At 38.1% G+C, this 23,938-nt stretch overlaps 1 protein-coding gene across 1 annotated transcript in view; it reads right to left on the bottom strand.

Annotated features, from left to right (window-relative positions):
• The window catches only part of sim2 (SIM bHLH transcription factor 2), a 62,386-nt gene extending 41,118 nt beyond the window's left edge, over positions 1–21,268 (bottom strand). The window contains exon 1 of the mRNA XM_059350956.1: positions 21,094–21,268. Coding sequence (XP_059206939.1) covers positions 21,094–21,268 — 175 coding nt within the window. The remainder of the gene's footprint in view (positions 1–21,093) is intronic.
• Between the last annotated feature and the right edge of the window lie 2,670 nt (positions 21,269–23,938).

Genomic DNA, 23,938 nt, shown 5'->3' with positions numbered 1-23,938 from the left:
AGAGAAGAGGAGAAGGAGTGGGGTGAAGATGGACATGCTTCAAAGGAGGTATGATAAGCCATTCAAACGACTTGGTTGTGATACACGAGCAGGCCTGATCACCCTGACGGTTATCACAATCATAATTGTTGCGCATATTCTTTGGTGAGGAAAACAAGAACAGAAATAACAATCAACAGTCACTACCAAATGACTGAGGGGGTTTCCCTTTAAGACGCAGAGGTAACTAGTGGGTAATTGGAAGGAAAAGGAGAGGAACATTTTATTATAAACCCTCAACATGCCCAGTTTCTATATACCTTAGAGAACGGTATAACAAAAGTGTTCTCATGAGACTAATCATATATATTCAACATAGTTGTCCTGTGAGGTATACTATCCAATTGATTATCTTATTTCGGCCTATTGTATACTATGATACAATATTATAAAAAAAGCGTAAATTTATCTTCACAGGTAGTCCCTTTTAAAAGTATATACTGACCAAACAAACAGTTTATTTCGGGTATTCTAATCTATATGGCCGGCTAGTGCCGGGGTTTGATAGTATTATTTTTACTGTTTTGGCTTATGATTAATTGAATGACGATTAACTAGATTCTAGTAGTACTTATAACTAATGATTAGTCTTACACCTAAATGGAATTGAATTGGCTCTGAACTAAAAACAACCAGGTCACCATTTTTAGTTGAGGTCTATTGTTTGGTCACTAGAAGTCACCATTTTCATCATGAGTTTATTGTGCTGGCTGTTGAAAGTAATAATAAGTAATAATGTGTTTGAAAAAGTGTTGAAAGATATGGTCTACCTGCTAAGGCTAACATACAATTAATACATTTCATGTCTATTAGTTAGAAGCTAAAATGTATACTGTGGTGTGTTAACGTTGATCTTTCTCCTGACAGGCTTTGTGAGGACATTAGACTCAGCACACAATACACATACAAGCAGGGAGAGAAGACAGATAGCAGAGAACAGAAACACACACACTCAGACCTTCACAAGACACTCTGACCTTACTCTGACCTTAGGTCATACATACACACACTTAAGGAAACTAGCAGGCGAAGAGGAAATGGCAGAGACAGAGAAAGGCAGCTTAGATTCTTTTGAACTCACGTTAAAGGAGTGTAAAACATTAGAGCAGAAGACTTTTCACCATCTGACACTTCTACACATTTGGCATAACAAAAACAGATTGTCTGATTAATGGTATTCTCTGACTGCTAAAATGTAGGATGATAATTGCATATAACTGTTTGATAAACTTAATGGGAGTGTGATCACATGTAAAGTTTGAAAACACATAGACTCACATGAGGGGAGGGTTAATAAATGTCATAGAATGATACAATATGAATTGGAAATATAAAGACATAAAATTCATCTTATAAATGAATTGCCTCTGCATAGGTTGTCTACCAAAACTATAGAATATACTATAAACAGGTTAACATGTCTAATGTCTAAAAAATGTTGATAATGGCAGGAATGGTGAATGAAGGATTTTTCTGTGATCCACTTAACAACAGGAGTTTTACAATAACTTAACCAAATTAAGATTCACAGGTTGGAGAAAGATGGCCTCAGACCGAGGTGAAGACATCTGATGAAGATCACTCCCCGCCGCTTTTTCAATTTGCTGCGTATACTTGCGAAGATAAGGTTAACACATTTACAGATATAGGGCACGTCTACACTTAGCTGAAGCTATAGTTGAGTTGGGAGAATTAAATGTACACAATAACACACTCTGTCTGCACACACACTACAGGCCTGCTTGGACAGGGAGGTGGCAAATCAGCAGTGAATCGGCTGGAGGTGCCGGGGGGAGGCGGCACATGCTGCTGAAGGCCAAGACATTGACCTGCTGTTTGCCTAGCCCCTGGCAGGTTTAACACATCACTATTTTTGGGTGAAGTGATTAAATCACTTCAACAGAGGGAAATTGTGGGAGTTGGGACACTCAGCATGGCCTGAGACTTAAAATTATGACCTGAACTGGGCCATACACTGACGGGACTGGTCATTTACGGTTAGGAGAGGTCAGAGTTCAGGAAAGGTATGCATGGGGGAGCAGAGGATAGGATGTGGAGCTTCAGCAGACAACAACACACACACATAAAGTTTGATCAGTGAGATGTTCAATCCCCAGATGCTTGGTTAATGGGTGGTAACCAGTGCATATCATTTCCAAATTGACCAATTGCGTTAAAGAGCCCACCCATTGTACGGGATTTCGCCAAAATCCAAGAAGCTATATGTAAAATCAGAGTTGCTTGTAAGCACTTTGTCCTGTGATGCCGTTGGGGTCACTTGGCAGAGTCCAGCGCTGAGCATTGCATTTGGCTATGATTCTTTCAATAAATGGTTGACTTTATTCATTCGTCCTGAGTGTTTTGTAAACCAAGTTTAGGAAAAAGAACCCGGGTGAGAGGTAGAAGCTGTAAAAGCTTTACGCTCTAACAGAACCCAATATATATACAGTAAACGGACACACAAAAATGACGTGGATTACACTTAATGAAGCACAAGCAGACTAAAGAGGATAACATGTCAGGTAAGAACTATATATACAGATTTTGGGAAATTATAATACAAGAAATCAAAACTAAATAACTATCTTATTTGCAATATTTCTGTACAATTTTATATTCTATATTAGCCTTGTTACACTTCTTCCTTATTAGGGTTGTGAAAACCTATTTCTACCCAATATATCGAATATCACACACTGTCTAATAAATAATTATACTGTATGTATATTATCTATGCTAAAAAAAGACAACAATGTTTGTTTAATGAAGATATTTTAACTAAAACAGGAGAGCAGAGTCCGGGCCGTTTACAGTGAAGCGCGATTCAATGAGACCACACAGCACATCCGGGAGGATAGGACCACATCCGGTATGATCGCGGTAGATTACAAAATAAAACAGATTTCAAAATAAAACACAGTGGATCGTCTTTTTCTGGCGAGATCTTCGCCACAAAGTGATTATGTACATTCACTGAGTGAATATTAAGAAAAAAAAACATATATTTCTCGCTAGAAATGTAATCAAAATCCATTTTTATGCAGAAACAAAGTCAAAATATTTATTTATTTTCACTAAAAATGAGAGAAATGTCCGCCAGCGGAGGGCCGTAAAACAAACGAATAAAAGTTTATTTCTCAGAATCGAAGGAGAAAAAAATGATACTGAGAGCCACAACATGAAGCTATTTTATTGTTGAATTATCAGTGAGATTATATGTGTTTGTGTTGAGAAATGTTGACGATGTCATTAAAAGAAATCCTTAAAATAGGGAGAAAAATACTTCCTTGCACAGGGTCCTCGGTTCTCCAATCAGATTGTCGCTCGCAGCGTCATCGAGGGCCGTGGTCGGGATATTATTGGAGTGAATAGACGGCTGTAGCTTCTGCTCTAAGCGTTTCTCAGCGCCGCGAGCGGGTTTATATTGGAGTCAATTGAGAACCCAGAGCGTTTCACACAGACGTGGAAGGGTACCCTTTGCGTCAGTATGATACGTCTAGGGGTGTGACAAATCGTCGGTATATTACGCTTTGGGAATGAGAACGGGTTGGCACCAGAGGAGTGCAGAGCGTTTTCTGTGCATCGTTGATAAAATGTGAGTTGCACTTGTTAATGGTAATGTCCCCTTTTTATTTGCATGGTGTAATTATGTAAATTGAATGATTGAAGTGCAGTGGCGGCATTTCTAATGTCTGTAATTATGCTTCCATGTTAGTTTGTGACCTGTTTGCTCTGGCACAGTAACTGTTGCCGCCGAGTGCATTTTACCCTGTTTACATTTGTTCCTGGTGTGTTAGCTTTTTCCTTCACGCCTGGATTCCACTGGATGCGTAACGGCTGCAGATCCGTCGTCGGAGCCGTTACGCACCCATTATAATCAATGTGTGAGATTCCACCGACTGCAGATCCGCTGCGTAATGAGTCCGACAACGCAGGGCCATCCGACAGCCCTCGCAACACTTGCGCAGAGCTTCTATTTTTGTCGGACGACGGAGCACTACGCATAAATTCAGCACAGAGCAGATCGTTCCGGACAGGAAGTCTTGCACAGACACAAAATAAAACACGGTATATTTTCAGAATAAAATACCTCGGGTTTGCTAACGAGGTCGGCCGGCTCGTTAACAAGCCGGCCGACCTCGTTAGCGCTCGTTAAGACGGAGTCGCTGGATTTGTCTCCAGTCATTAATGAGGAGATGTTGATTATCTTCCAGTTATATCAATTGATTAGGCGTGAATTCGCGAGATCTCGTGCGTCCTCGGGACTCTGCTGTCCGCAACAGCTCCGACACAGACGGATCCGGTGGGTGTTGATGGACTGCGTAGATACGCAGCCGTTGCGGACAGACCCCTGTTGGAGTCGTTACGCATCCAGTGGAATCCAGGCGTCAGTTGTGAAGGGCATTTGCTGCTACTTTTGGCTATGTTTGGTGACATTAGTCACGGTCAGTGTTGCCACAGTTACCTTGAAAAAGTAATCCGATTACTGATTACTCCTTTAAAAAGTAACTTAGTTACTTTACTGATTACTTGATTTTAAAAGTAACTAAGTTAGATTACAAGTTACTTTATTAGTTACATTCAGCAGCTGCCGACAACAACCCCTCGCCGCCTCAACATAAAAATGACAACCAGTTTTAAATTGCCAATACTCATTTTATTGGAAGTGTATTTTTAACAGTAACGTACAAACTTAAAAACAATTTCCTGAAAAAAATACATGTTTTTATAAAAAATAAAATAAAGACAGTCTTTCTTGACTTCACTTAAAAACAAATACTCTTTTTTAAATAAAAAATAAAATAAAGACAGTCTTTCTTGACTTTACTTAAAAATAAATACTCTCTTCTTTTTTTTAAAATAAAAAATAAAATAAAGACTCTGAGCATTTATACCCCGGACTGCCAATAGCGATCATATTGACTGCTGCATATAAACGGCAGTTATAGACCACTTTGTCCAGCTGTGCTGTGTGAATCGCAAGAGAGAAAGAGATGAGATACCGGGCGCGTACGGGCAAAAACTGAAGGAGGAGGATCGGATGGTGGCTCAGGTAGCGATGAGGAAACTGTCACTGTAAGCTGCACACCTGTCAGCTGCACACCTGTAAGCAGCTGTGCTCCATGCAGACATTTCTCAAACTTTATTTTGTAGGCTAAGGACAGACTAGATCATGATTGTGTTGGATATAAAGCGCCATATAGTCATCCTTACTGATTGACTTAACGTAGCCTGAAGGTAGTGGGAGTGTCTGTTGTGAGTTTAGGGGGCACGTCAGCCAGAGCTGTAGTGTGTGTGTGAGTGAATGAGTGAGTGAGACTGCTGCCTGCTGAACAGAGGGTCGCAGAAAAAGGATCTGAAGTGCCCGTGTTTCGGCTTCAAAAACCCGCAGAACTGATCCGAAAACAGCCCAATTTTATCCACCCACCCAAACCCATTTTTACCCGCAAAATAGATTGCAAAACCGCCGATCGACGTCGCTCCCCGAGTCGCAAGAAGAAAGCAAATATATCGTTTTACTAAGGAAAATGACAAAAAATAGTAACGCACACAGTGACTTGGATAAGTAACTTTAATCTGATTACTGGTTTGGAAATAGTAACGTGTTAGATTACTCGTTACTGAAAAAAGTGGTCATATTAGAGTAACGCGTTACTAATTAACGCGTTACCGGCATCACTGGTCACGGTATGTCGAAACGCTAACCCTAGGAAGTGCTATTGGATCATTTATGTTGAAGGAATATAAGCCTTGATTTAGAATTGGTTTTAGTAGTTGTAATTAATGTGCTTTCTTTAGATTGTAATATGTTGTAATGTGCCATTGTTTTCTTACTTTCTGTAGACTACACACACACACCTATAAACAAACTGTGTACTCCGGCTGGCTAAGCTGTGCTGTGTGAACCCTTTTTCGCAATTAAAATCTTCAAAGTTATTGGATGGCTACTGTGTGTTTTGGCTGACACCAAAATCAGGCCTAAACTAGGCCTGATTTGAAAATAATAAAGAAATGTGTGGGGTGACAGTTAAACAGTGCACAAAACAATAATTGCTGTATGGTTTCTTGTTATATGATGTAGTGTTCTATAGTATTTAATTTGATGTCCACAGAGTTAATCAGATCAGTTGTTGAAGAAGGTTTGGGCACAATGATTACAACTTTCTTCAATAACAGCATGAAAAAAATACTTGAGTTTTCAATTAACAGCAACATTTAGTGTTGAAATTTTGATTAAATACGCCTTATTTTTTAGCATATAAATCATTACAAAAGATCAGCGGATTAACTGATTTGAGTTGAGGGCGCAACTGTGCATATACATTAAGTAAAAGTACTAAAACCACACTAAAAATATGCCATTACAAGCATGAGTCCTGCACTGTGAATGCTACTTCAATGAAATATGTAAGTATAATTAGGAAAACGTACTTAAAATATTAAAAGCAAATGTACTAAAAGCAGAAAAATTCTCAACATTATTTTATCAAAATAATTTAAATGAAAAACAGCAAATCTTCACATCGTAGAAAAGACTTTTAGCAATTACTTAACTATTTCAGCTGCAGCCTTAAATATTTTCAAAGCATCATATTTTAAGTTTTTCAGAGGGGGGTTTTGCAACAATTTTTCTAATAATTAAAGATGACAGATAAATGGTGGCGTAAAAAGTACAATATTTCCCTCTAGATGTAGTCAAGTAGAATACTTGTGGCTTGGAAAGACAATATTCAAGTAAAGTACAAGCACTTCAAGTACTTTACTTACCTAAGTACAGCATCAGAGTAAATGCACATTGTTACATTCAACCACTGCCTCGCAGTATCCAAGTTATGATCGTCCTGATTATCCGCAGGATGTTTCTGAGCATAAATGGGCTAATCTAGTTATGTGCCTGATTCTTATGCAGTGAAACTGCGAACAGTTTAAATAAATTATATTACAGCAAGACAGTATGTAGAGTAGTCCACCTGCAGGCAGTCACATATATATCAGACAGTATTCTGATACATTTTCCAAATGCTAACTTTGTACTCCACGCCCGTGGTAAAGATTAGGGGCAACAAGTACTTGCATAAGCGAAAGGCTGTGACCTCTCTCACTGTAGTGCCTTTTCTTTCTATCTTCTACCTCGCCCAGCTTCCTGTACTACTGTCCTCTTCTTCACTGGCTCCCATCAGAGGCGGTTGCACTTTCCTCTCCCTCTGCCTCCCTCCCTTCTCCTCTCTCTCTTGCCTCCTCTTGTCTTCTCTCTTATACTTTGGAAGACTCTCTCTGCACTGCCCTCCAAACTAAAAAAAACATGGATTTGATCAACTGGGGCCGGTATTTCAAAACTTGTAATCCGGATCAGGATAATCCGGATAACGAAATCCTCCTTTTCTCAGTCATGGAAGGTGATGCTGCTGACTTTATCTGAGTATTTCAAAACATTGGCAGAGTGGATCACCGTGACGTCGATGTGGGCGGATCTGGATTTCCAAATCTTGTCGTGTCTCAGCCTCTGGGAACGAAACATGGCGGACTACCTGACGAAAGGAGCAGGGACCACCACTTTCACGTCAAAAGTGTAAGTTTACCGTCATCTAATGTGTAGCGGTTTCAAGGCCATATGAACGCCAACCAACATATCATGCTAGCCAACTTCTTGAATTGTCACCTAATTAAAACCAGGCCGCAGCGATCTCTAATTGAGACACGGCCATGCTAACGGTAGCTAACTCGGCGTCATTGACTTATGTGTTAAGCAGCTAGCGGGCTAGCGAGGTAGCTGCTTTGTTGATTAATTTTATTCTATGGTTCAACTTATAAAGGAACTAATCGGACGTACATCATACCTTAACTCTTTAAACAAACACCAACTTGTTTAGAGTTTATTAGGGTTACATTATTGGCAACACGGCAGACTTAAAAAAAATCTGCTCCATGTGTACAGAGCAGACTGCTGCAGTACTTAGGAAACATAACGTTACACGGTAAGAGTATTAAGTATACGGTTCATTCACAAGTGTCAGAATGCTCCAGTAATGCTAGTGATGATGTCATGCTTTGTGTAAGTAAAGATATACTCATACACCTTCTCTTTCTTCTACTTTCAGAGTCACTCACAGCCATGGACCTCTCAGCTATTAAGGACAACCGGGCTCTGAGTGCTGGAAATCCTTGGAAACGCTTTAATTATATTGATCCATTCAATGTTTAAGTTATTGAATTATGAATAAAGTGATTGAAACTGCTTGAAATTGTAATTGAATTACTTTCATGCTATATAGTTTGGTCAGTGACACAATAAGAAACATTTTTGGTATTTAATGGTAATTTATAGCAAAATAGCATCTAATTTGATGGAGTAGAATAATCGGTTTGTACACAAACACCTTACTGCATGTTTTAAAAATCACATTCAAGCTATTTCCAGACATTTTAAAAGTGCATTTTTAAGTTTCTGACAGAATTTGTCTTCAATAATCAGAAGCATGAAAATATACCTTGAAAATGCTTGGAACGTGCTTCAATGTGCAGCATGATATATTTACAGCAGTTTCAGAAAGTGGGGTCAGATATTGTACTATGCTTAAATTTATTTCAATTAGGCTACTTTAATTATTAAAAGTAAAATACTAACACTTTATTAAGTGTAATGAACATCTTGAGTAAAAATATCTAGGAGAAGTGGAGCTGAGACTTTGTCAATCTAAGTGAAATCCACCTCTGAGGTGGGATCAGAATGATCCTGAAATTCTGGTATCAAGTTTATCCAAATATCTGCCTTGAGTTTTGAAATACCCAAATCCAGCCTTTTATCTGGATTCAAGGGAGGATTGGATTACCGGAGTGGAATCCTGAACTTCAGGATCAGGGTTATCAGGATCCGTGTTTGAAATACCCAGTTTTCAGATCAGATCTAGATTTAATCCTATTCGACCAGGATAATCCTATCTGTTCACTTTTGAAATACTGGCCCCTGGTCTCTCAAACGCAATTGACACCATCTTCTTGACGAGAAGCCTGGGTTCGGGGGAGCCCACCTGCCCTGCCGGGACTTTTGCAGCTGGCTACACGATGGACGCGTGGGAGAGGTGGCGTGTCGTGTGCCTGGCAGCTCTTTCCGTGGAGGATATTGAAGATCTCTATCTATTTGGAACCTTAATAACAGGTCTTTTGCTGATTGGATTAGGCATTGCTCTGGTTTATTGAGATACACAGAAAATGGTGAAGCTGTCCAAAGCCCCATAAGGCTGCCCGAGATGACTGATGTGATGGGCAGAGCTGTCGGCACTCAGACTGTGGTCGCAAACCACACTTTGGATAAAATCGTGGAGAGATTGACGGCCCTGGAGAAGCGACTGGATCGACCCGGAGAGCAGTATGGACAATTTGGACAAGATGGTTAGCTGGAAATTGCATGCTGCCACTTTCGCCCTTAGCCCAAATTCCAATCTAATCTGGCCTCCCCTAAACAGCCCTGGCTCAAGGCTGTAACTGAATAATAAATTCCCCTGGATGAGCACTGCAGCGAGACGGATCTTCTCTACTTTCCCTGCCCACTCAACCTCCTACAGACACCTGTTGACTGTCTTCTGCTGTCTGGGGCCTAAGCAAGGCTGTCTCCATAGCAACCACTTTATCATCGCTGTTTGACATTCCAGCGAGCTGAGACGCGGACTGATTAGGCGCAGGGCAAAGGCGGGTCTCAGGCTTACAAACTCGTACTCTCACACATATACAGATATGCAAACATCTGGATGGTACCCAGAGGATGATTCCTATTGACTTTGTTGATCAGTTGATGCTCCACCATATGCATTTATAGTTTTGAGTATGTGTAAACTAATTTTGGATGGATTGTTATGACTCGGGACATGTCCCCTTCAGTAATACCCTCAGAACATTCATAAACAATCTGTCAATTAGCAAATGCTAAGATTTGAATATGATAAACATTATACTGGCTGGACTCTTCATCTTGTTCATGTACAAAATAATTTCCATTCACCTCCTGAACTGTGTTGGGGGCAGATATCTCTAAACTTGGATGAATGAAACCAAAACTATCTGCATGCACACATACCAACAGAGGGAAGTGACAATTCTGTTTTTCCCCCAAATTTGATTGAACTGACTTCCTTATCAACCAACACCAATACCACCATTGGTAAGGCTACACTCTCAGAAACCACATGTACCTTTAAGGGTACACTGGGGCAGTTCCCTCTAAGGTACAGCTGTTGTGCCATTGACATCTACTTTTTTTTTTTTTTTTTTTTTTTTACCTTTTTTGGTTCTTAAATATTCCACATGGTTAGTTGACTTTCAATAATTAGCTATTGGGGAATGGGGGACAGATATGTATTCCTACTGAACCCCTATTGCTGATAATTCTTATATCTGATCTCAAGGTATGTACCTCGTTAAGGGCCAAAAAAGGACATATATAAGTCAAGTCAAGGGTAACAGCTGTACTGTAGAGGGTAGTGCCCCAGTGTACCCCTAAAGGTACATGTTATTTCATTCAGAGTGTAGCTACAAACCAAACATTCAAAAATGCAAAAAATAAGCTAGCCTTTGTGCCTCTAACCAAATCAGTAACACTGCTACCTGCTGCAGGTATAAAGAAAGATCAGCTAATTCAGAGCAATTCAGACTTACAAATATGTTTTACTGCTTAGACAGCATACACTCTTGTATGTACATTACACCTATTTGACAACAGGCAGAACATCCATCCTGCACCATTCTGCAACACTCCTGATTACTGTCGGTGGTGTTTGCAATGTTTTACAATATCTGCGCATTGCAGCTACGGTGCACTTAAAGTCAGGGACAGACTGAGGTAATTATGATTTTTTTTTAAAGCAAAATGGTGTTACATGCCCACCCACAAGCCTGTCCTCTACACTGCTACTTTCCACTCCTCTCCAAGACAAAAGTTGACAGCAATAAAGTACATTTACTTGAGTACTGTAATTAAATACTTTTTTATGAGTATCTTACTACTTTACCTGGGTACCTTTTTTTCTGAAATGTGACAGGATCTATGCTGTGTACGGATGGGTACAAACACATGGTATGAGCTCCTACACACATGCACGCACACACAAACACACACACACACACACACACACACACAATTGCTACTTTAAGTAAGTGCAACAAATATGGGGTTAGAACACTGACATAAATCGCGCACTTGTAATGAGACCGGCGCAAATCAAACATCCGCATGCGCATATTGTTTTTTCGAGCGCTTCACTCACTAGCTATTTTGGATCCTGCATATCTGCTCCCTAGAGCAATATTGTAGCCTGTGAGGAGAAAAACATGCTTTACGTGCGCAGAGTCTGCTCGCAAAACTTTCCTCTGCTCGATCTCGATACTTTCACCCAGCTCGAGCGCATGCAAAACTTTTCTCTGCTTGCTCGCAAAACTTTCTTCTGCTCTCGTGGGAGTGTGTTTTTTAGTGGGTGGTTTTTGTCAGTAAGGGGGCGGGCCTGGGGGGACATGCCAATAACCAATGTACCGAATATATGATTGGTTGAGCGACTTTGCTGATTAGACAGCAAGGTAAGGCAGCTCCACTAGGACAAACGGGACAAACCACACAGCCCTGCCATCACATGCCTGACTAACTGATAAAACATATCATGCTCAAGCATGTATTGAAGGTTTTTTTTAAATAATTTAATAAATTACATTTATAATTTCCAGGGACAAAGAATTACATCTACAATATGAACAACAGTTTTGCAAAAAATAAAAAATGTACAGTCTATGTGTGCAAAAGGATCCAAGTTACAAAAATGATCAGAGTGTTTATCAGATTAATGTCAACGATGGAGGAAACATCTGTGTGACATTTTGCAAACATTCAAGTCAAGACAATGTAATTCACATAGCACCAAATCACAATACATGTTATTCAGGCATTCAGGGCTGTGAGGTTTGTCCTGTTTGTCCTCGTGGTGGTGTTCTCATCCCATAAACAAACCTTTGAAAGTATAAATCCACCTGATAAGACTATACTACAGGTTCCACACAAGCAAGTCAGTGCATTTAATGGGTTGTTTTGGAGTCATTGAGTTGTAAATTTACTATGGCTACAATACACTAAAGCCCTGACATTAGAAAGAAAATGCACTTTAAGTATTTTTAAAAGCAAGTACTGAATAACTTTCAATTGTATTGTAGGTAGATTTTTTTCAGACATAATCCTCTGTTAATTGTGGTTTCATTTTCTTTGTGATACGTTTGGAAGAGTCTGATTAATACAGTTTTGAGACATACACTTCATATAATCACAATGGCCCTCATTTATCAAAGCAGCGTAGATCGTACCACAGGGTTCACATGTGATTTGTCAAACAATCGTATCTCGCCAATCACAGCATAAGAATGATCGGCTGTTGATAAATGTGGCGGCTCAAAACAAAAGTAATTTATATACCACGCCCTAACATATATATATATATATTTATATATATATATATATATATATATATATATATATATATATATATAGGCTATAATATACCCGATTCAGAAGGCTCGCCTCCAGAATTTACGACATCGAAGGACACAATACGGCCAAAAAGAGGATTTTCCCCCCTAAAGGCAGCTTTATTAGATTATTAAATAACAACAGGAGCGATATGGACATATTGCAGAAATCGACAGAGGTTTATGAAATAAAACTACTTATAGTTATAAACTCAAACAAGTTCAGTGAATATTTTACATTTGGAGCACAGACTTAAACGTTTTTGTTGCAGCCAGGAGGTACTTTAAACTTTTAAAGTTTTAATCCAAAAGAAGAGGAATTTCTCAGAGTCAGAAAATGAAACGCTGACGTCCAACAGCTGCAACACAACAAACTGGTTTTGTTTGGCAGCATAAAAAGTGAAAGGAAGGAAATCAGTGGTGCTGTCAGCAGAGTAGCAGACCATTACACTCCTGGTGAGGTTGGAATATTTCATTGATACATCGTGATATATAAAGCCTAATAGCATACATAATATGCAAATACTATTATTATTATAATGGAGATATATTATTACCTCTTTACATTTAGTAATAATTCTGTCCCAGTCAGAGGAGTGTGTGGCAGCGCTGATTGGAAATGTTTCTATTGGGTCAGAACCGCTGGTGGAGGAAACGCTGACGATCCGGTGTCCAGCAGTATAACGATAAATAACAGAAGACAACAACATTTAATATCCTCGGCTAGTATTCTGGTTAAAGAATTTCATGGTCGCAGGGTGTATTTATTTTTAATCAGGTTTGTAGTGATAAATAATATAGCCTTTACATTCTTTGGTTTGTCGATACAATAGTCTAAGATCAATTATCAGACTCAGACGTGTGGACTTCACGCTGACTCAAATTTGAGTACATGAGCTGAGAGCAGACTGAGATCTGATCGTACCCTCCGCAAGGCGAGCCGTCATCAGGAGAGAAGCAGAGCAATGCGTATCCATGGCAACGTGTCAATTTTGTTAAATAAAATGTTAAATAGATAAAAAACGTTTAGCGGTTTGGTCTCATAACTTTCACTGTATTTTCACTTAATGACAGTTTTGCTCAGTAAAAATGTCTTGTTTAGCGTTTGGTTGAACTAACAGACACTCCAAGGAGTCACTGTTCAGTTTTCTGAGGTCAGTAACAAACATTTTGTTTTTGTTTTTTTGCTAACCAAAATGAACCAGTTAGACCACAGGACATGTCTCCAAAAATTAAGGTCTTTGTCCCTGCGTGCATTTGCAAACTGTAATCTGGCTTTTTATGTTTCTTTTGGAGTAATGGCTTCTTCCTGGCAGAGTGGCCTTTCAGCCCATGTCGGTACAGTACTCATTTCACTCTGGATAATGACACACTCTTACCAGCTTCAGCCAGCGTCTTCACAAGGTCTTTTGCTTTTGTTCTTGGGTTGATATGCACATTTTGGACCAAAGCACGTTCATCTCTGGGACACAGAGTCTGTCTCCTTCCTGAGCGGTATGATGGCTGGACATTCCCATGGTGTTTATACTTGGGTATAATTATTTGAACAGATGAATGTGGCACCTGGAAATTGCACCCAAGGATGAACCAGACTCAAGCAAGTCCACAATTCTCTTCCTGATATCTTGTTTGATTTCTTTTGACTTTCCCATGATGTTACACAAAGGAGCAGTGTGTTTCAGGTGTGCCTTAAAATACATCCACAGGTGTGTCTCTAATTAACTCAAATGTTGTCAATAAACAATCAGAAGCTTCCAAAGACATGACAGCATCATCTGGGCTTTCCCAAATTGTTTCAAGGCATAATAATGTTAGTGTATGTAAACGTCTGACTTTGAAGAAAGTAATAAAAAATTGTCTAAAAAAACAGGAAAAGTGATTGTCTGATTTCATGTCAGACAGTGAGAAAAAAAGCATATGTGTCTTTTTACATAGTGTATGTAAACTTCTGGTTTCAACTGTATATACAGTCTATGATCTAGACTGACTGTTACAGCATCATCCCCAAGCATATAGGCTGTGGTAGGGCTGGGCGATATGGACCAAAACTAATACCCAGGTATTTTTAGACAGAATGGATATATTGGTATTTTAAACAAAACGTGCAAAGGATTTTAGTTTTAAGTTAATGCCATAAGTACTCATCATCAACCTATATATTTAAAGACTTTATCAAATTAAAAACCTTCCACCTTTTGAAACAATTTGCTTTCAGCGTCATGTTGCTCTTCATCTGCAATCTGAAATCTGAAATACCTCCAAGTTACAGAATTAATCTAAGGAACTAGCGCTTGCTCTTTAACCAACCAAATAATGGTCATAAATTAAGGCACCATCAAAATATATACCGATATGACGGTATTGTCTCAACTACATATTTCTTTCTAAAATATATCGGTATAACTCTTAATACCGATATATCGCCCAGCCATAGGATGTGGTCTGTGTTATTGAGTTATTATTTAATGCACAATATTGTATAATTTAATTGAGGTCATTGTTTACACCTATATGTCCCTGGCTGTTCCTGTCTTTACTTCTGGAGCAGCAGGATTGGGTCTTGCTTTGAGACACATAACTGAGAGATGCTGTGTGAAAAACACGGCAAACAGACTGAGTGGCTTCCCCTTTTGGATACTTTTCCGTGCACCAACCTCACTTTGTGCTGAGGTAAACAAAAATATACAGCCAGAAACAAGGAAAAACATTTGAGGAAACAGAGGCTTCTGTCATTGCCGGATCGGTGAAGGACTGAAATGTCAGAGCTTGACACTGTTAATCAAAACTCTTTTTTTCCATAATCCATGCTGACATTCAGAGAGCCCAGTGTCTGCCCTGCTGCTTCACACTAATCACATGTCAAGCTGTCATCAGGAGGGTCAACTTTGTGATATATCATGATTCAGCTACTTTTCACTGCTTATTTTTTTAGATTGCAACTGTCACCATGATTTAAGGACATGTACAAGGTTTGGTGCTGACTTCTCTGTGTCAAAAACATGTTTTCATCCCTCTCACGCAGATTTTCTATGAAACAAATGAAAAAACATACACTGGTTGCAGTCAAAGTGCTCATAAATAAATGTTTGGTTGAGTATATTGTTAACTGTTAATGATATACTATCGGATGATTCAAAACAAAGGGTGAAGTTGCTCAAAACCCATCAGAAACCATCTATAATACAAAATATGAGTTTATAAAGGCAGAATCAAAGTTTTTATAAGCCTGTGTAGATATGGAGCATTTAATTTCTCCCGAATGGTTTCCTGCAGAATGTGCTGAAAGCCAGACAGAACAGCAGGACAGTGTCTCTGCTAAGCAGGACAGTTTGTTGAATCGATTCTGCTTTTTACATCAGTTGTAATTTCATACCAGAGCTGCTGGAATATTGGCACTGAAGGGGTCTGGGAAATATTAAATGCAAAATGCTGAATTTATAGTCTTGCAAAGAAAAAACAGGACATGAAACCACCGCAGTTCAACATGAATCCATTTATACTATAGCGGAGTGACACAGACATCACTTTAAATTATTGAATTTAAATCTAGAGGTAAAAATATTCAAGTGGTTACCACTGAAATATACACAAGAACACCTATCCTCCTTCTGAAGCTGTTTATGTGCTCAGGTTGTGTAAAGTTCTAGTGTCACTGATTCATTTCACTGTAAAATAATTGGATTTTTTTGCAGTGATGCACTTTTCTTGACTGTAAAACATATCTTATATGTAAAATATTTGTGCCTTAAAATAACTAATAAGTGCAGCTCAAACTGGATGTAGTTATTTAAAATATATATAATTAACCAAAGCAGCAGGACCTCTAAATTGTAGCCTATAATACAGTGCTGGAGTTTACTTTTAATCTAATAATGACATTATTATGGTAGAATTATGACAGTATGTAGGCTACTTGTGCCTGTATTCTTTTTTTAAATAACTAATTTGAAACTCAATAGGGTGCAGTAATGCATCATTACTGTATGAGGGAAAAGTGATAAACTACTACACACTAATTAATAATTTAGTCTAAATCTAAACAATCATTTAAAAAAATTGATTTTTCTATCAGATTTATATGACCGCTTATAACGGGAGCTAAGATGATCCAAAATCTCTTGTGACCTTGCTGGATTCTGATGTTTTTCTAGTCTTAATAACTCCAAATACAATTCTGATTCCAAAAAAGTTGGGAAGCTATGTATATGTATATTTAGTCTATGCGTAAAATGTAAAAACAAATTAAAAAAACCCCAATACATTCCAGTTAGAATTCAGTGTATGTTTTTTGAAAAAGCAAACGTTTATGAGTTGAACATAATATATGTCTTATTTGTACAGGTTTTGATCAAATATATATGTCACAAATAATTAGAAAATTACTTTATAAATTAAATTCTGTTTTATAAATTTTTGTTTTGTCTTACACAACTTCCCAACTTTTTTTTACTTAAAAATAACAAAGGGCTAAATCATAACACCTTCCTAAATAAAACAAAAGACAAAATATTACGAAAAGATATGCAAACCCCACACCATTTGATTGTCTGACACTCACATTTAAGTCTCCTCCGTTCGGTCCATACTTCTTAGCTTAGTAATTATTACGGCCTGTTTTTATTAAGTAATTTAAAAAAAAATTGGGTAACACTTTACAATAACCATCTAAGTAATGTTTATAGATGGTTAATAAACCAAATATTAACCATTTACTACAACCAAGTACTACAATTAGGTCTATATATTTAATCTTTATAGATGTTTTACAACCATTTTCTTAAAGCTATAAAAATTATTTGGAAATCATTAACAAATGCTTAAAATAGTGTTTAAAATGTTATGAGTGCAACAATAAACCATTTATGAAGAGTGCATTAATAAACATTATTATTTAGAATTGAATTGTTTGTTAATGGTAAAGTAACTATTTACTTACATGAATAAACTATCCATTTGTCATTTATAAATGATGTTTTAACATTAATAAACTATCTATTTACCATTTATAAATAATGATTTAACATTAATAAACTATCTATTTACCATTTATAAATGATGGTTATTGTAAAGTCTGACCAAAAATTGTATAACCATGTGAATGACAACGTTTCAGCTGCCGCACAGAACAATCTGGCTTCTGTGCGTCAGGATGGAGCCGTTTGCCGCTGCATGAGCTGCGTAAAGTATCCAAAATAATAAAAACTACAATTTAGATTTATCACCTATTTTGCATGCAATGAAATGTCCTCATCGGTGGGGCAATGCTGTCCCACGGGACTTCATATTTGCAGGCCACTCTGAGAGAAAGTATCCTGGATGAACAAATGAAGCAGCGTTCATTTCAGTCAGTAAAAGCCTGAAGACGTGTTAATGCTGTGTAGCCGGAGATCAACGGGGAAATATGACGTGTGTCTACTTTTTACGGTGGCCCTGAAGTGCAAATCACAAATCAAGAAACACTACAGAAACACAACTTGTGTTTTCTGTTTTGTTGTTGTGTTTTTTGATTTGTCTTTGTGTTTTTTAATTTGTTGTTGTGTTAAGTAATTTCTTGTGTTAAGTAATTTGTCGTTGTGTTTTATGATTTGTTATTGTGTTAAGTAATTTGTTGTTGTGTTAAGTAATTTGTCGTTGTGTTTTATGATTTGTTGTTGTGTTTTTTGATTTGTTGTTGTGTTTTCTGTTTTGTTGTTGTGTTTTTTGATTTGTTGTTGTGTTTTCTGTTTTGTTGTTGTGTTTCTTGATATGTTCTTGTGTTTTCTGTTTTGTTGTTGTGTTTTTTGATTTGTTGTTGTGTTTTCTGTTTCATTGTTGTGTTTTTTGATTTGTTGTGATTTGCACTTCAGGGCCACCGTAGGTTTTCCTGTCTAAATGTATAGTGTGTATTGCGCTTCTTTGAGCGTTAAAGATATGTTAAAGACATAAAAGCATTACATAACATGTCCCGCGGCTCTGCATCATGGAGCTTTATTGGGATTACACGGCTTCAGAATAATCCAGCTCAGAGCAGATCCATGACATGCTGGATTCGCTTGATGAGCGTTAGATTCAGGCTAATGGAGCGCGTAAACGTGCAGGCCTGCTGCAGCTGAGGCGTTCACTGCGGCCCGGACACACAGGACTCCGCTGGACTCTAACGGGTGGCCCGGCCACAGAGGGCCGTGTGTTCACTCTGACTTTATGAGTGATGACAGAGAGGAAAGACTCTGTTTTCCTGCCCTCTAACCTGCCCCAGTGTAGCTGCATGCGGCCTAATGAAATAATTCACCTTGATGAATGAGTGAGGCGTTTAAAGCAGACATCAGCTTTTAATCAGAGTGGGAAAACAACTCTCCGATGACACCATCATTAACAAAATTGCTCTAACAGCCCGGAGATTATGATTGAATGAAGGACTTTACTACTGCGAGGACGAACCTATTCTACGCCACGGACAAGTCATAATAAATAATAGAAATACAAATTATTATTATTTATTTCAGAAAAAGGTATTGATGCAACAAAAATTTTGAAAAGCTTACATTTTTTTGTCGCAACCTTCTATTTTATTTAACCCTCTGGTGACATTTATATTCAACGTTTTAAAATGTGTTTAAAACTGTATTTAAATACCTGGTCTGTATCATCATCGTTCGTAAAACACCCGTTAAAAGGGTGTATACGATGTAACTTGTGGCTTTATAAATAATAAATAAATCCGTTATTTAGAGACTATTGGGGAAAATAACATCGGGGTTGCCACGTTGTGAAAATCCCTTCGGTTGATTTGTGTTTTCTATTTAGTAGCGCCCAATGCGGTTATTTTCGTTATTTAGGATACGTCTCACTTTTTGAAAAGTATAGGTAACATATGGGTAAATGACAAAAAGGGGCTGGCAAGATGTCAAATGGTGTAACCACAAAAAAAAAAAAAAAAGAGATAAATATTAAGTACTTCATCCACCTCCATTGTATTTAAGTGGCCTATACATATAATTACTTAATTTTAATAAACATCAAATACATTTTTATAGTATTTCTACATTTACACATTTCATCAATATTGAGCAGAACATATTCTAAATAGACCATTTTTTTCAAAAGTTTTGACAAATTATGTAAAAATTTGTTATACACCATATTGTTGCAATGTAAACGTGGATTGTATTTTTTTTCTCATTTTAGTTCACATTTATTTCCCTGTATATAATCAGATTTTTATGGGAAAAAATTACTGATACTGGGTTAGATCACGTGATTGACCCATATATAGGCTATATATATATATATATATATATGTATGTGTGTGTGTGTGTGTGTGTGTGTGTGTGTGTGTGTATATACACAAATACAAACAATTAAAATGAGACAGAGTGATCTTTAGGCGATTAGTTGGATGTTTTATAGCACACAGAACGTTTGTTCTTTCCTCCTATATAAAAAAAGTTTTTTCCGCATGGGAAACCACAACGGAATATTTTCTACATATTTTCTACATACCCCTAAAATAATGGCAATGTAATTTTTTTCAGGTTTTCAATTATAAATATATATTTTTAAAAAATGCAATAATAACTGAAGAATACGTTTCATATTTTAATTCTGATATAAGCCTCTTTTTCATGATCTTGAAGTAGCAAGTCTGAGGCGATGATACGTGATTTTGTGACATTCTATTTTACTATTTTTTTACACAGTAAGTATCCCAGTGGACGTGGAATTCACTCTTACTTTTATAAAACATACGTAGCGTTTATTATTATTATTTTACTTTCCCGGCTGTATTTGACAGTAGTCCAGATACGTAGTCTCTGGTGAGAGCAGAAAAGGGTTACGAGCCGGATTCGAATCCGGACCGTATAATGTGCGTTTTGGAGTTCTAAAAATATTTATTTTTTATTTACCTAAATCATCTCCTCCTGATGCTGGCCACTATTTTTTTGTGTTTTCTGAAAAACCTGAAAAAATGACATTGCCATTATTTTAGGGGGTCTCCCATGTAGGAATAAACTTTTTTTTATATAACAAGGAGAAAAGAACAAAAGTGCAGGATTTCTGTTTGCTCTAAAACATCCAACTAATGAAGAGAACCATACGCTACTTTTCATTGTAGGCCTAGCCTACATATGTCTGACTTAAGCTACTATGTCAGATGTCAGATATACATACATATATATATATATATATATATATATATATATATATATATATATATTCTGACTTATGAAAAGGAGCGTATGGTTCTATTTTCACTTTTCAAAAAGTGAGATGTAAATAACGCAAATAACTGCATTGGGCGCTACTAAATAGAAAACACAAATCAACCGAAGGGATTCTCTCTACGTGGCAACCCCGATGTTATTTTCCCCAATAGACTCTGAATAACAGATTTATTTATTATTTATAGCTAAATAAATAAATAAACACGTTATATTACACAGGGTAAACATTCAAATATAGGCTATCACTATACACTCGTTCTGTTGTCCGTTTCGGTCCTCAGAATGTGAAATGTATGAATATACTATTATTTCTGTGTGTGTGTGTGTTAATAACGCAGCTGTGTGTCAGTCCTACCGTCGGGGAAGACTGCCCTCATCTTGAGGTAGCTGCTGGTCAGCCGGATGATGGAGGCCTTGTCCAGTTGGGAGGTGATGGCCGCCGGCAGAGGCAGCAGCTTGGCCAGCTCATAAAACTCTCCGTTTTCTTTCTCTCTGCGCGTCTTCGCCGCGTTCTTGCATTTCTCCTTCATCTCTGGAAGTTTCACACAAATTATTCTTGGATAAAAGTGAATCTCCGCTGAGCTTGTTCCCATAGACTTATGTAAAAACAACAAAAACGCACAGTTATGTTACTAGGGGTTTGAAAAGTTCTCCTCTAGCACCCCTTATATCCATTTAAAACTTAAATACAAATAAACGCCGAGCAGGGTCCTGTCCTCTGAATCCAGAGCAGACTAGGCTACATGTGCTTTCTTGATCAGCCGTTCAGCTCACCCCGAAACCCACAGACCACGTCCGAAACATCATCTTGGTTAGAGCTTTGTTTAACTCCGGGCTTCACCTGTTCGTCAGGAGGCCAAACAGCAGAAAAGTTGCCCAAATCCCGGCGCTGAACGTCACGTCCACTTGACGCTGTTTTTACGGTGCTGTCAGTTTTCCGCCCATCTATTCATCCATCCAGATCCAGGTCCCAGGACCCAGGCGTTCAGGTCTCCTGCTCCGCTGCTGCTCTCTGGACATCGTGCACAGCTTCGTGCGTCGGAAAGGAAAAGCAAATAGAGCACAAAAGAGAAGTTAGTAGATGCGTGTTGTAACCAAATGTTGAGGGGAGGACAGCAGGAGACTGAGAGCTGAACTGGTCTGAAAACCCCTCAGACCAGATCTCTCTCTCTCTCTCTCTCTCTCTCTCTCTCTCTCTCTCTCTCTCTCTCTCTCTCTCTCAACCCGCGTGTGCAGAGCTGGCCCAAGACTCCAAAATTCAATTTTGGGGCCCTCTATTTCTGCCAATAATATTGATTGTTGATCGTTCACACACCTACTAAAGCACTTTGAGTTGCATTTATATGTATGAAAAGCGCTATATAAATAAAGTTTGATTGATTGATTGATACTATAAAGTCATTGCGGCTCTGGCAGTGTCCTTTACATTATCCTTTTGTCAGCCTGGTATGTCTTTATACAGTGGCCCAATTAATTACATAAATCATACTAATGCAATAATAATACAAATAATACCAATAAATGAATGTTGTCCAGGGTGTCACATGTGGCTTTTTAATCTCAAAATGTAGCACATTCAACTAGAAGAGCCAGCTCGGGTTGATTTACACGACAATCCAATTGGTAAAGCATTGTAACAGTGTCATCTGGTTTATTATTTTTGACTTAAAAAACATGCAAACATACCTTTATCTTTGCGTTTTTCCTGCTCTTCCTGTTTCTTTCCTCTGCTACTGAAGGATATGTCCTTTTTTGCAACATTGTTTTGGCTCCATGAGCAGTGAGCACTGCACGGCAGGAGGCACACATTACCGCCGCAGCGGAGCTTTGACATTAAATAGAGGCAGTAAGAATCACTTGTCCCTACATCAGCAGCAGCAATCTGTTGACATAAAATTGTATTTTTGAACAATAATATATCTTTGATCATATGGAATCATCACTCATACATGCGAAATAATAAACAAAATCTATACATATTTTTTGTTAATTGCTCGTGGGGCCCCCCTAGTGGCCACGGGGCCCTAAGCAGTGGCTTAGTTCACTTATGCCTTGAGCCGGCTCTGCTACAAGCTGCCTACATACACTAATGCTACACTCTACGGAATTAACATCACAGAAAATACATTTAAACAAAATTGATTTAACAAATACACAAACTAAGGTTTTTTTTTTGCCTGGAAAATATCTTATTGGTTTGCCAGCTGTGTGGCTCATCATTGTCTCTGTTAATTAATACCAATGATTCAGAGCCTTTTCTTTCATATTAAATAGCAGAGCTCTCAAAGAAACTTAAATACAGAAACATTATTCAGACCAAAATGAAACATTTACCCTATGTTCTTAGTAAATTACATTAATATATTGCTTAATGCTGCAACTTGCATTTGTGACACATTAATGGGGGATTTTTGGCTTATATAGTGACAGCAGAGAGTCAGGAGAAAAAGAGGAGAGAGGTAAGAAAGGTCCTTGGCTGAACTCTTATTAGGGATGTTGTGATTAAATAGTCATGGTGTCAAAACCTCACCACCCACAGAGATAGGCATTAGGGTTGGGTTAGGGTAGGGGCAGTGAACTAGGCGTGCATTGTAAACCCACCCGCTCTCACTCCCAACTCATGAAATACGTATGGACAAGGCAACCTTTAGTGTCTGTATAAGTAGAAACAGGCTTTCTATTAACTATCTCATGTAAACCATCATTATTAGACAGTTAGAGCAAGGAATTATAAAAACCAGAAAGGTCTGTTCAGGCTGGGGAATGGGACCAACTAATTCTGTACTTTGACCCAGAAAAAAGATTTTAAAGTCCTGTCAATAGTCAACGTTGTTATTTTTAGTTAACCTGTCCAACATAATAAATTCCGTACGTACATTCGTATACATCATTTTCTAAGTCACCAACGGAACTGCGTCCAGTAGCTATTTTTAAACACAACCCTGTTCTTTTCCCTAACCTTAACAAGTGGTTTGATCCTGGGCAAACGTGGGAGTTTGGGTCCTTATCAAAGATTCCATTTTTGATCTCCATGGAAAGGATCTCAAGATTCAGCCAAAGGGAGATAAGTGTCTAGTTTGGGGATCTCAGAATTGCTTCTCTGCTCCTTGCAAATGATGTAATTCTGGTCACGGTCATATTTCAAAATATACAATATGAGCCACAAGGCACATTTTCATAAGATATTATACAAACCTGTT

This window comes from Centropristis striata, chromosome 15 (assembly GCF_030273125.1).
Source record: "Centropristis striata isolate RG_2023a ecotype Rhode Island chromosome 15, C.striata_1.0, whole genome shotgun sequence".
Classification (NCBI taxonomy): domain Eukaryota; kingdom Metazoa; phylum Chordata; class Actinopteri; order Perciformes; family Serranidae; genus Centropristis; species Centropristis striata.
This window is presented reverse-complemented; position numbering and strand designations above follow the sequence as displayed.